The sequence below is a fragment of the Phyllostomus discolor genome, chromosome 8 (assembly GCF_004126475.2).
Source record: "Phyllostomus discolor isolate MPI-MPIP mPhyDis1 chromosome 8, mPhyDis1.pri.v3, whole genome shotgun sequence".
NCBI lineage: Eukaryota > Metazoa > Chordata > Mammalia > Chiroptera > Phyllostomidae > Phyllostomus > Phyllostomus discolor.
The window spans coordinates 88,998,987-89,012,343 of NC_040910.2; the positions used below are offsets into that span (position 1 = coordinate 88,998,987).

A 13,357-nucleotide genomic window follows, 5' to 3' on the forward strand; every position below is an offset into this window, starting at 1 on the left:
TTTGTGTGCCTGTTAAAGTACAAACAGTGCTTTTTAGAACATGCTGGAAGGCAAGTTCTGTGCAAGGTCTTAGGTTGCCCCTCAGGCTCTGGTCATTGGTATTGAAGCATGATTCTCAAACTATTCTTTGATCCAAGTGATCCAGCCCCTAAAATTAAAATTTACAATTATATTTTCTAATTTGCAGAAAAGGAAATTTAGTGGATGGGACTTATCTCAATTCTTTTTTTCTCACCCAAACATTTTCTAAACTTTGACATCTGCCACTTACTAGCTACCAAGATGTCATCTGCTTGCACAACAATGCTAATGTTAGAACTGAAAGTTGATGGCATTTAGCCCAACAGTTCAAATGTTAAAATTCGGTTGAAGAACGCACTGATCAGTGAGATGCTTCCGTTGTACAGCATGTTCCCCACTGCCCCTGGGGCCACATGTGCTCCTAGTGCTTGGGCTTTCAACGGGCCCTGGGCAGTGACCATCTTTTTAGTAGGGCTCCTGAGAGGCTGCTAGCCCAGGTGTGCAGAATTCAATGAAATGAAAGACTTCTGCCGTCACTTGTCAATTTCATTTCATCTTCCACATGGCTGCCTGATAGAGAAATGTATTTTAAAACAAAAGTCACGGTGGGTCTGCCGCCACTTGCTAGATTGGGCTTTAGTCTGGAAGATTTCAAAAGCCTAAAGGTTCAACCTTTCCTTGAGTGGTATCGATTTGTGACCCCTCTAATTTAGCAAGAACTGAGACAAACCACTTACTAGTGGCAGTGTTCACCTGGCAGTTCCATCAAGGAGCAGGGCACTGGGATCTCTGGGAGCTCAAGAATTAACCAAATGTTATCCCCCGAAATGAATCCATATTCACTGTATGCATTGTTGCTTTACTTAAAGGTAATCAATCAAGAAAGGTGTGGCAGAGGCCATGACCTTGAAAGATGAGTTGGTATGACCCAGACATATGGGGTGGGTGGGGAGGAGCCTTCAGAGCAAAAGGAAGAGCAAGATCCAGGGCATGGAAGGTTGAAACAGTGAGTTGTTAAGAAATGTAACATGCCCACAGGGGTGAGTGGGGTATACTTGGAGCCAGGAAGAGAGAAAGGAGGACAATCCTAGGCAGTGTGAGTGGAAACGTGGAGGCAAATGTACTAATTCCGTATATTTGTATAGCATTTTGGAGTTTTCTTAGCACCTTCACACCCACTACCTGGTCCTGGTGGGGCAGGACACGAAGAGTGCTCAACCAGGTGGTGAAGTGGAGAACTGGAGGGGTTTCTTGGGCCGTAGAACTCCTAAGTCATGGAGCCAAGAGTAGAACCAGCTATTTTGTCTCCTAGGCTGTGGTCTTTACACCATAAACTGATATGTTCCAGGGGCGATAAAGAAACTGTTCTAGCATATTGGGAAGAAAACCTCATGGATAGGTGGGTGGATGGATGGATGGATGGATGGATGGATGGGTTGTGGAAACCAGAGTCTCAAAAGAAAGGGAGCTAAGGGGTCCTGCAATTGTCCAGGTGAGGTAGAGAATAGAAGGTCTGTCAGGGAGATGGACTGGTCAGATGTAGAGCCAGTGGGATTAACAGGACTGTGTGCCTGACCAGATAGGAGAATGAGAAAGAAATAAGAGCCTCGGATGACCCCCAAGTCTCCACCTGGGGTGATTAAAGGTCCACAAGAGGAGGTGCCAACTGAAACCTTAGAGCCGAAGGGGTAGGGCTGGAGATGATGGGTGTAACTTTGAATATGTTAATTTTGAGCAAAACCAGAGACTGATGTCCCATGGTGAGTTGTTTTCCAGAGGCCTGGGAATCAGGAAAAGTGTCTGGGGTGTAGAGGAGATTTGTTAGGTCATTAACAATCAAAGATGAACATTTCATTATAGGTGTTCACTGGAGTATTATAAACCACATGATAAAAAAAAAAAGAGAGAAAAGACAGGACCAAATGGAGAGGTCTTAAACATTAACTGTGGGAAAACTAGTTCATTATGTTACAGCCACATAATGAAATGTGATTCAGACCTTAAAAATGAGTGCTGACTTTGCGGTGACCCCCCACCCCCAGCTCTGCCCCCTTTCAATGAGACCAACTCCTGACATGGATGGGCACTTACCATGGCCAGGTCAAAGTGAAGTGCGCTTTATCTGCTGTAGGTCACTGAGTCCCCACTGCTGCCCAGGGAGGATGCTGCTTAGACTTCACAGATGAGAACAGTGAGGTCCAGCTGTCCTCGGTAGCATCCCTGGGTCACCCAGCCGAGCAGCACAACCAGGTCTCGGGCCCAGGTCTGCTGACGCGGGCCTCCAGGTTCACCACCACCGTGCGGTGTGTCCTCTCTCTGCAGTTGTCTAACTACATTTTCCATGATGAAGGGGTTTTATGATAAGGGAAGAAGAGGTTGAGAGCTGGTCCGTCCCAGGAGGAATGACACTGCAGGCTCCTCCTCACTGGGGGAAACAAGGACAGGCCCTTTTGGGGGCTGATTATGTCTCCACCTTGGGCAGGGCTCAGGCAGCCGACCCTTCCCATCTGCTGGCCCACGTCTGCTTACCCATGCCTGGAGAGCCTTCTGTCAGCTGCCTGGGGCAGGTCTATGGAGCTCACCCAGGAGGCCTAGCGTAGTCCCTGACTTTGCCTGACTTGGGAGGTATTAGAACCTGTCCATGCAGAAGGAAAAACCACAAAGAATACAACCTACCAGGAAAATGCAACAATCTGTTCTTTCACTTTGTTTTTTTCTGACAGTCGATGCAGCATCTATCAGGAGTCTTTAGGGGTCTGGGGCTGGTGCCTATCCCATTGTTTTGCCCAGAGAGGCAGTCCCTGAAGTCCTGCGGGTGCCTGATTGGTGAACAAGAGAGGGAAACTGTGGCCTCCAGAGAGTGAGGCTGCTGGCAGCTTTCTCGTCACTCTCCTGTCTTTTGACTTCCCAGTGTGGCCTCCCCAGCTCGTGGGCCTCAGCAGGCCATCTTTCTCGGTATTTTATTCTCTCCCCTTGAGACCCAGCTGGTGGCTTCTCCGGGACAAGCAAGCACCAGTCATTTCTCTGTGTCAGGAACTCTGCCTCTCTGCAAAGGACTCATTGTTTAAGCTCAAACAAGGTTTAGGGGGAAGGACAGGGATCAGAGTGACCTTGCAGTGGCCAGCCCCAGAAACGGAGGTTATTGAAGGCTGTCCCCAAGCGAGCCTGTGAACGCTTCCAGGTTAAATATTGCTTCGTCAGCTTGAGAAAACCGGCAGTTCTAGTTCCCAGAGACCACCCTGTGAATTGAAATAAGAAGGAACTGGGAGAAATTGAAACTATATTAAGCTCAGCTTCTGAAGCTTATTTGGGAGGTGTATTGATCCTACTGCAGGGAAACCGTAGAGCGTCTCAGGTGCCAGGATCCACACGTGGCTGCGTGACGTGTGGCCCGATCTGGTGACATGGTCTGTGTGTCCGAAGGGGGCCGCGGCCCAGAGGAAGGATTTGGATGGAGGCTGCTCTGTCCCAAAATTAGACCAAGCTTATGAAAAGAGCCTTGTTACAGCCGCCCTGGGAACCGTAACTTAGAAGCTTGTTTGTGCCATAAAAGCCTTTTAGTAAATGAATTGAGTGTAGCATTTGTGACCCTCTGCATTACTTTCACGTACTCTCCTGTCCTTTTCTTAAGTAGTGGCCGGGACCCGGAGCACCTTATTAGAACACTGTTATGACTCTGTTCTTTGTCAGTCACCGTGTCACTTTGATTACCGTCTCTTGTACTTTCTTCCTCACCTTTCAACTCACCCAAATGAGCCTGGGTTCACCCTTGTCCCCTTGACTTCAGGTCACGGTGTAAAGTGGTCCTCCACCCTCCACTGGTTTGCTGGGGCTCTTTCTAGACACAAATTCTGGGCTAGAAAGAGTGTTCTTCCCCTCGAAGGGATCGTGCTGTGAATTCATATCCACTTTGCTATGCCTGTGCCCTGCGATCATCCTGCCCCTTCCCCAGGCAGCCTTTCCTCATCTCCCGGTTGTGCGTGTCTGCCAGGCGCGCTTAGCAGCGGCACTTTATTTTCAACTTCACTGGTGAGCAAGTGCCCGGTGCTATCCCTGTCCTTCTGTCTCTTCTGTTGTCATCAGGTCTCTGTCTGTTCTTGTTTTTATTTTTTTAAATCTTCTGCAACCTTTGAAGCGGGTAGAGAGGGGGAAAGGACAAACCTCCACCATTGGCTCACATTAAAGAGAAAAATTGTCCATGGCACTTGTTGAGGACGGGAAGGCCAATTTCATTCAAGGGGACGACACCGGGGTGGTGTGTGTGTGGCGGGGGGGGAGATGGGGCCCAGTTCTGAGCGCAGCAAGACCAGAGGAGAGGAGATGTGCAGCCAAGGCTGGGTGGGAGGGATACATGGATAGAAGGAGGATTCTTGCTAAAACTGGACCATTGATCCAAGGACAGAGCCCAAGGGCAAGGCCTAGTCGAACAGAAGACCTGGAGGGGCCTGACTGAGGTTTTGTTTGTCCCCAGAAACTGGTGGCTTGAAACAACAGAAAATTGATTCTGGGCAGTTCTGGAGTCTGGAAGTCTGAAGTCAGGGTGTCAGCAGGGCCTCGCCCAGGCACAGATTTAGGGAAGCACCTTTCCCCATTTCTTCCAGCCTCTGGTGGCTCCAGGCACTCCCTGTCCTTACATGATCTTTTCCTTACATATCTCTCCATGTCCTCTTACAAGGACACTCACTAGCGATGGGATTTAGGGGCCATCCTAAATCCAGGATAATTTCATTTCAAAATCCTTGCTCCATGCAAGCTGCTGTAACAATACCACAGACGAGGAGGCTTATAAACATAAGAAATTCATTTTTCACAGTCTGGGGGCTGCAAGTCCAAGATCAGGGTGCCAGCGTGGTTGTGTTCTAAGTTGCCAACTGTCAACCTCTTGCTCTGCCCTCACATTGACAGGAGAGTCTAGGAAGCTTGATGGAGTCTTTTTCCTGGAGCACTGATCCCATTCACGAGGGCTCCCCACCCGTGACCCAAGCACCTTCCAAACACCCCCCTCCTAATACCATCACATCGGGCAATAGACTGCAACATGTAAATTCAGGGGGACACAAATATTCAGCCCATAGCAATCCTTAACTGGTTATGTCCCCAAAGACCCTATTTCCAAATATGGTTGCATTCTGAAATTTCTGGTGGGCATGAATTTGGGCAAGACACTATTCCATCCATAACAGAAATAAATATTCATCCATTTGCTTATAATGAAGATTTAAGCTCTGGCCAATGTGGCTCAGTGGATTGAGTGCCAGCCTGTGAACCTAAGAGTTGCCAGTTCTATTCCCAGTTAGGGCACATACCTGGGTTATAGGCCAGGTTCCCAGTAGGGGGTGTGTGAGGGGCAACCACACATTGATGTTTCTCTCACTCTCTTTCTCCCTCCCTTCCTCTCTATCCAAAAATAAAATAACTAAAAATCTCTAAAAATAAATAAGATTTGCCCTGGCTGGCGTAGCTCAGTGGATTGAGCGCGGGCTGCGAACCAAAGTGTCGCAGGTTCAATTCCCAGTCAGGATACATGCCTGGGTTGCAGGCCATGACCCCCAGCAACCGCACATTGATGTTTCTCTCTCTCTCTCCCCATTCCCTCTCTGAAAATAAATAAATAAAATCTTTTTATAAATAAATAAATAAGAAAGATTTAACATACACCCTGCAACCCAGCAATCCCACTCCTGGGTAGGCACCCTAAAGAAATGAAAACTTGTGTTCATGTAAAAATCTGTCCACGAATGCTTTCAGCAGCTCTGCTCATAATTGCCCCAGACAAGAATGGGTGTGGATAAACTGTTCTACCTGCACCCAGTGGAGCACTGCTTAGCGCTTAATGGCGTGGACTCTGATTTGCACAACAATGGGATGACTCGCAAAGGCAGTAGGAGCTTACTGAGAGGCTTAGTGAAAGGCGTCTTTTTAACTCAAAGGGTTAAAGCCTGTGAGGGCTGGGCAGTGGGAAGAGTGACTATAAATTCACTTCTGGGGTGAAGACGTTGTTCTGTATCTTAGTGTACTGCTGGGTACAAGAATCTATACAGGTGTTAAAATTCATAAAACTGGCCCTGGCTGGCATAGCTCAGTGGATTGAGCGCGGGCCGCAAACCAGAGCGTCACAGGTTCGATTCCCAGTCAGGGCACATGCCTGGGTTGCAGGCCACAGCCCCCAGAAACCACACATTGATGTTTCTCTCTCTCTCCCTCTCTATCTCCCTCCCTTCCCTCTCTAAAAATAAATATAAATAAATCAAATCTTTAAAAAAAAAATTCATAAAACTGTATACTCCAAAAAATCAATAAAAAAATTATTGTTTATAGTGGCAAGGCGTCTAAAATGAAAAGCAGGGATCAACATATCTTATGGAAGGGATTAAGTTGTCATTTATTTTTTGTGATAACCGGCCAGCACTAAATTTTGTATAAAGTTAATTTTTGAAATTTTGTCTGTCCCACAATAGAGGTATTGAAGGATTGAGTATAACCTTTATGGGTAGTTGCTGATTTTTTTTCCTTACACTTGTTTCTGTTTCTTTCAAATTAAAAATACCTAGTTCCTGTGAATCTTTGTTTATTTTTTTAATTTGTATTTGTTGTTTTATTTTAGAGAGGGGGGATCAGGAGGGAGAGAGGGAGAGAAACATCCATTTGTTGTTTGACATATTTTTGCATTCATGGGTTGATCCTTGTATGTGCCCTTACATGGAATCAAACCCACAACCTTTTTATTTCTATCTTAATGGCAATGTTACATGCTCTTGGGTTGGGTCGTATAGTGTCCCTATTTATGAAACAATCACATTTGAGTTGTGTAGGCATGAAAATGTTCTTGGTGAGAATGCCAGTGGAGATGGGGTAATAAAATGATGAATTTCCTCATCATTAACTTGAACTTTTTTTTTACCAGTCCTAAGTGCTTTTCGGGCCCTCCTCCCTGCCCCGCCTTCTTCCCCTTGCCCCCCCCCCAGCCAGGTGTGTTGCTGTTAGATAATAATCAATAAACGGGCCCCATGTGCCTGATATGTTATCGAGAGACCAGCATCTACCTACCACCCTCCACCTAACCAGTGACCACTTTACCGATCCACAGCACTGAAATGAAGCATTGTTAAAGCAATAACTGTGCTTCCAGTGTGGCTGCTTGCTGAATTCTTTGTTGTGTCTTAGTAAATTGCTCCCCCCTGGGACCTCCCAAATGCAGCAAAATAAAGTGAGAGGAGAAGAGAGGAGAACGGTGGCTTAGCTGGGATTCTTTGTACCTTTAATCATTTCAGAAGCATAAAATGGGATGACTAGTAGATTTTTCTCCAAATCCCTACTCATTGACCACCCCTACCTTGCATCCTTGGTAACCTGGGCAGATGGCAGGAAGGTAAAACCCACACAGCACTAAGCTTGGATCTTTTTCTCCCCATCAATTTTTTGTAATAATAGCGTTTAATTTTTTAGAGCAGTTTTAGGTTTACGGGAAGATTGTGCAGAAAGTACAGAGTGTTCCCATCTAAACTTGGACCTTAAACCACCAAAGTTACTATTACAGAGGAAGGGGTCGCAGAATCCACAAGTCCCAGGATTGTGTGTTTCTGAAAAGCTGTAGGACACAGAGATCTCCCTCCACGGGCTATAACGAGAGATCACAAAATTTAGAAGCAAAACAAGAGAGATTACAAAAATCTAGACACCCCTGTCCAGGGAATAAGTTTAGTGCATGGTTAGAACAAAGTCTCTATCTATCAATGCACCTTTCCCTCCTGATCTATGACCGCAAGACTCAGCATTTGCCTGTATTAAACGTGGAGCATCTCCCTTTCTCCATCCCACCACCCTTATGTATACCCTCTGGGAAAATCTTTTTTACAAATGGAGTTATTAAGGGCTACATAATCGTTCATCAAATGGATTTACCATCATTTCCTTGGCCATTCTCCCATACTGGGATATTTAAGCTGTTTGCTTTCTTTCTCTGTATTTTTTTTCTTGCCATTACAATAATGTCTCAGTGAATATCTTTCTGCATACGGCTTTCCCTTTACTTAATATTCTAAAGATAAATTTTCAAAGCTTAAGCTTAGTAGGTCAAAATATATGAAGATTTTAAAGGTGCTTGATACTAAATGGTCATAACGCTTTACCCCCCAAAAAGGGTAACTTATTCTCTTTATATTTTGGAATCTATAAGACAGTAGTTAGCCCTGGCTGGTGTAACTCAGTGGATTGAGCACAGGCTGTGAACCAAAGGGTTGTTAGTTCAATTCCCAGTCAGGGCACATGCTTGGGTTGCAGGCCAGGTCCCCAGTAGGTAGCGCATGAAAGGCAACCACACATTGATGTTTCTCTCCATCTTTCCTTCCCCTCTCTCTAAAAATAAATATTTTACATATATATATTTAAATAGTATTTATTTGGGGCACTTGCCTTCTTACTGTAGTACTGCGATGTAGTACAGGTCATATGTGATGTAGTAATCCTCAGGACTTTGTGTATGGTGTGTTCATTGCCTAGTGGGGTGAGGAATAGGAGAGTCAACCAGATTGGCTCTGAAATCCACTGCAGATGATTCGTAGGTGGGCATGTCCCTGATAAATAACCAAAGATGGGAATGTTAGGGGATACAGGGAAGGCACAACAGCTATTGTACAATAACTCCCGAACCCAGCTGCCATCCCAGAAAGAAACAAATTCTGCCCCAAGGCCTGAGGGTGTGTAACACCTGTGTTAGGTGTGATCCTGTCAGAGATGCATCTTCTTCTAAAGCTATCTCAGCAGAGGTGGTGGTTGGACCGGAGTTCTGACAGCTGCTGTCACTACCCCGAGGGAAGCACAATTGAATACTTACTCTTGCTGTTTTCCCTGGGGGCCTGGCTAAGCCTCTGTCTGTCTGTCTGTAACAGTGTTGACTTCCTTCTGGATCGCACCAGAGATCCAGAGAGTGAAGATTAGACTGTTTCACCCTGGCTGACACTCCATTGTGGCCACCCCCACTTCCTCTGTGCACCACCCAAGTTGGCTGGCTGTGGAGTGAAGGGGCAGAAAAGAACTGAGCCAGAGAGCGAGCCCTGGGACACTGACATGAACCCGGGGTCACTCCACATCACAGACATTTTAACCGGGAACAATGTTCGTGGTGATCTGGGGCATTGATCTCAACCTCACTGAGACCACAGAGCTCTTTGATAATCAGATGAAAGCAGTCGGTCTCTCCAGAAAAGTGCACCGTCCCAAATTCTTCCCCAAAGGGGTACAATTGCAGGGCTTTTCACAACTTTCTGACCCCAGCTGTCAACACTAAGCCTCTTAGTTTGCAGAGGAGGATATGGAGGCCCCGGGGGTGGGGGGTGGGGGTGCAGGTCCTTGCCCAAGGTCACGCAGAGGAGATAACTGAGCTCATACTCAAATCTCCTGGTTCCCAGTGTAGGGACTGTCAGCCAAGGCCAGGAGGACTCCACTCGACACTGAGCCCTGTGTGGGAATTGTGGAAAGTCAGGGTGCTTACAACCAGGGAGGTAGAACTAGGGCTCGTGAAAGGAAACTAAAATCATTTAGGAAGTAATATTCCTGCCATACACTTCTCTTTGGAAAGCAGAATCTACTGCCTTCCATTAATTCAGAAGGCACTTGTTGAGAACCTAAGGGCATCTCCTGAAATCTCTAATCATTAGGAGATTATTTATTTATTGGAAATTATGACTCTGTGATCTAAAACTTAAAGGAAGCTGTTGATGTTCTCAAAGTGATTTTTTGTGACTTTGTTCAAGTGGTGGGAACCCCACCCCAAAATGTTCACTGCAAAGGCGCTTGGTATTTCATCGGCTTTAATGCAAGGGTTAAATGTCACCTTAATGAAGGAGACCAGAGTTTGAACTAAAGGGTACCTACTGCAGCCTCAGCTACTCGACAAAGACAAGAAAAGCTCCAAGTCTTTGGGGACATACATCTTATAAGTAGCAGTGGGAGAACCAGATTCCAGTTTCATCCTTCTGGAAAGAAGCAGGAAGCACTCTTGACTGATAGGTATCTTCTCGGTTGGGGACCAAGAGGCAGCTTTCTACCATGGGAGGAGCCCCCGGTAGTGAAGGCTGGAGACTTGCCCTGAAACAGAGCTTCTCTGTTGGGGAAGAACACCCAAGGAAGAACAAACTTAGAAGGGGCCCCTCTCCATGGCTGGAGCTCAGACTCTGTTGGAGAAGTCACGGTCATAGCCCACGGAATGGTGGAGAAGTGTGCATGCAGGGTTGTCTGGACCAGTGCTGGCCCACAGCTGCTGGGCAGCAGAGAACAGCCCTCCGGCACAGGTCAGATGAGACGGGTGGCAGGTGTGTGGGGTCGGAGCACCGCAACCAATGCAAGGCCTGGAGTGCATGGTGCTGCGTCCAGAGGGCCACGGGGAAGGCCAGGGCTGCAAGGTCACCAAGCAACAAGACACTCCAGACACACAGCTGGGACAGCACCACTGAATGTCCCCATGGACAGATTCTGCAGCAGGAGCAAGATCCAAACCAGCAAGAGAAGCCCCCTTCTTCCTGAAGGGGCTCCCCGGTACATGGCTTAAGGGTGTACTTGCTATAAAGGAGAAGTGCTAACAGGGTCCAATCCATCATCTCAAAGCGGAGGCCAGGGGGTGAACGTGGAGCTGGGAGGCAGCAGTGTGATAACTGGTGTAATGGGTGATCAAAAATGTTTGAATTAAAGTAGAAAAGCCATATAATCCATCAATAACTCCCTTAACCCCCCTTCCCCTTCTTTTGGTCCCTTACATTTTACCACCAATAAATGTCAGACCTCTCTAACTTCTTTTGTAATTTACTCTCCAGAAGCTCATTTCCCTCTGGGGTATTCTGTGTTGTTTTGTTTTCCTAATGAGGCACAAGTCTTTCTTCTCTTGGCACACACTTCAATGAGTGGGAGAAAACACACAGACGATCTGAGACCCAGTATTTCATTTCACAACTTACTTCTCCACTCAGACCCAAGCCTGTTTCCCTACCGTCTCTCTCTTTCATTTCAAAGCAGTCCACCTGTCCCTCCCAAACACTATGGGAGTGTCCCAAAGCACTAGCCCTCAAGTGGCAGTGGAAGGAATCAGCTGATCCAGGAACCAGCCTTTCTCTGCCTTCAAGGAAGATGCAGTGGCCCCTCAGGTCCGACCGTGGAGTTCATCTCCTTGGACAAATGGGGGAGAGGCCAGGTCTCCTGGATGAAAATAAGCGACAGAGCAAACACCAGACTTGGAGGATAATTACCAGCACCAATATTATTCAGAAAGCATTTGGAAAAGACTAATAGTTTCACCTTGAGAATCAAAACAGGAAGAGTGTAGCATACAAAGAGGCCTGCGGTGGCTCTCCTGGGAGATCGTGTTATTAATAGGCACCAAATTTGTGTCAAGACAATGTTCTTAGGCATCAACCACCCTGTTCTTCCAAAATATTTCATTCCCTTCTGAAGAGTCAGCTTTAATTAGTGTTGACGGATGACTCCCCTGCTGGAATTAGCTCAGCAGCCAAGTGGGGGTATCGTTAAAACTTCCTGAGAGGACGAAGTGGTTTTGGAAACTTAATCTGTTTACCATCCTTCTGAAGGGCTAGGAAGATCACCCCTTCCGTCCAGAAAAAGTTGGGGGAAGGCAATCTTTCCACCAAAATTTATATCTGTCTATGTGGCTGTCTCACGTGCTTCTTTGCAAGTGATGGACACTGTGGGCCGTGAACCCCAGTGTAGACTGGCGGGGAGCCATCTTCAGTATCTTTTCAAAACCATCTTACCCCTGTGTGTTCCAAGGAAACCACACTCTTAATGAGCAGGAATAATACCATGTGTATTCCTGGGTCATGGGATCGGGGGGCGATCTTTATTTTCTTCTGTGTATTTGTAGCTTCTGCAGTGAGCATGTATTATTTGTGGCATTAAATAGATATAAAGACCCACATTTTTTTAATTCTCCAAATCTCAGGCTGCATTACAGCTTTGTCTCTCACCTCTAGCCAGACCCTTTTGGCCTCCTCACTGCTCCTGTTCAGATTAACTGCCAAAAACCATCAGACATCATTTTGGGAGAGATTTATTTCTTCACTCTTGAACTTCTAAAAACAACCTCCTTTCCTTCCACCAGGCGGTGATTGATGCCGCACCTGCGTGCAATGCGGCACAGCACAGGCAGTGAATGAAAGCCTTTCACGCTCCCTGCGCACCGGGAGGCGGGCGGAAGGTGCCAGCCAGGCCCGGAGCCACGTGAAAGTGCTCTGCAGGGTGTTGTTCCACCCGTGGGCACCTTGAGGATGTCACCTGGTCTCCCTAACCTTTGATGTGTTGCTCTGCTCTTTCAGATTTTTGACAATGAAGCCAAAGACCTGGAGAGAGAAGTTTGCTTTATTGACATCGCCTGTGATGAAATTCCAGAACGTTACTACAAAGAATCTGAGGTAAGGCCATAGAGGGGATGACATGTGGAAGAGACTCACTCATTCAACAAATATTATTAATCTGGGAGACTTCCTTCTATCTGTCTTTGTGTTGATTCACTTTAGTTTTACATCTCGCTGGATTCTTAACTACGGTCCCAAAATGAAGTCCCGACTCCTCAGGGCCCATCATGGGCCCTGGCTGCCGCTCAGTTTCAGTGTAATCTTCCTGTGTCCCCACTTCTGCCATCGTGCTGGGCAGCAGAATATTCACAAGGCTGAACCCTCCAACACACTGGCATCCCTTGAAAAGCAGCAGTTACCTCTGGCTTCCTGTTTTTCAAGGCCTCTGCACAACCTGCCCCCCCTCTGTGAGAGCAGGGGCTGTTTGATTTGTGTCTTTAGGGTCTAATGCCCAGAAAATGCTCAGTCTCCTCTGAATGAGTATTGAAACTTGCTTCTTTCGGCCCAGGACCTTTCTCTCAAAGCAGGAGGCACTTTCATAGGGGTTTGTCCTTGTGTTGTCTTGACTAAGAATAAATTCAAGAGAATATCCTTCTCTACAGCTTCTACCCTACCGCTGTGTGCTGCGGTCCAACCTTCTTATGTTTTGGTTGCTGCAAGCCCTCATTTATATGCCGTTAGTATTTTGTGGATGGGGGCTGAGGGAACTTGGGCAATCCCCTTGTAAATAACAGATGCGGGGCCGTTTTAGTTGTTTAGCAACATGCAGCCAATCGCGGTATGTTTGGACTTTGGGCCCCAGACTTGTCCTTGAGCTGAAACACGTGGACCTTGAAACTCTTCTCTTGGGTTCCTCAAGGCTGATTTCAGACACAATAAATAAGCCCATTAAAAATAAATTCCACCTTTGCACAAACTGGGCTGCCAATGGGGTTCACGTTTTTCTGCCTCCACAGCTCCAGATTAATTTAGATATA

The 13,357-nt window shown here is 46.8% G+C and overlaps 1 protein-coding gene across 3 annotated transcripts in view; it reads left to right on the forward strand.

Moving 5' to 3' along the window:
* Nucleotides 1-13,357, forward strand: part of PITPNC1 (phosphatidylinositol transfer protein cytoplasmic 1) — a 225,825-nt gene that overhangs the window by 169,302 nt on the left and 43,166 nt on the right. For all 3 annotated transcript variants that reach the window (XM_028522101.2, XM_036033468.1, XM_028522100.2), the window contains one exon: nucleotides 12,342-12,437. In XM_028522101.2, coding sequence (XP_028377902.1) covers nucleotides 12,342-12,437 — 96 coding nt within the window. The remainder of the gene's footprint in view (nucleotides 1-12,341; nucleotides 12,438-13,357) is intronic.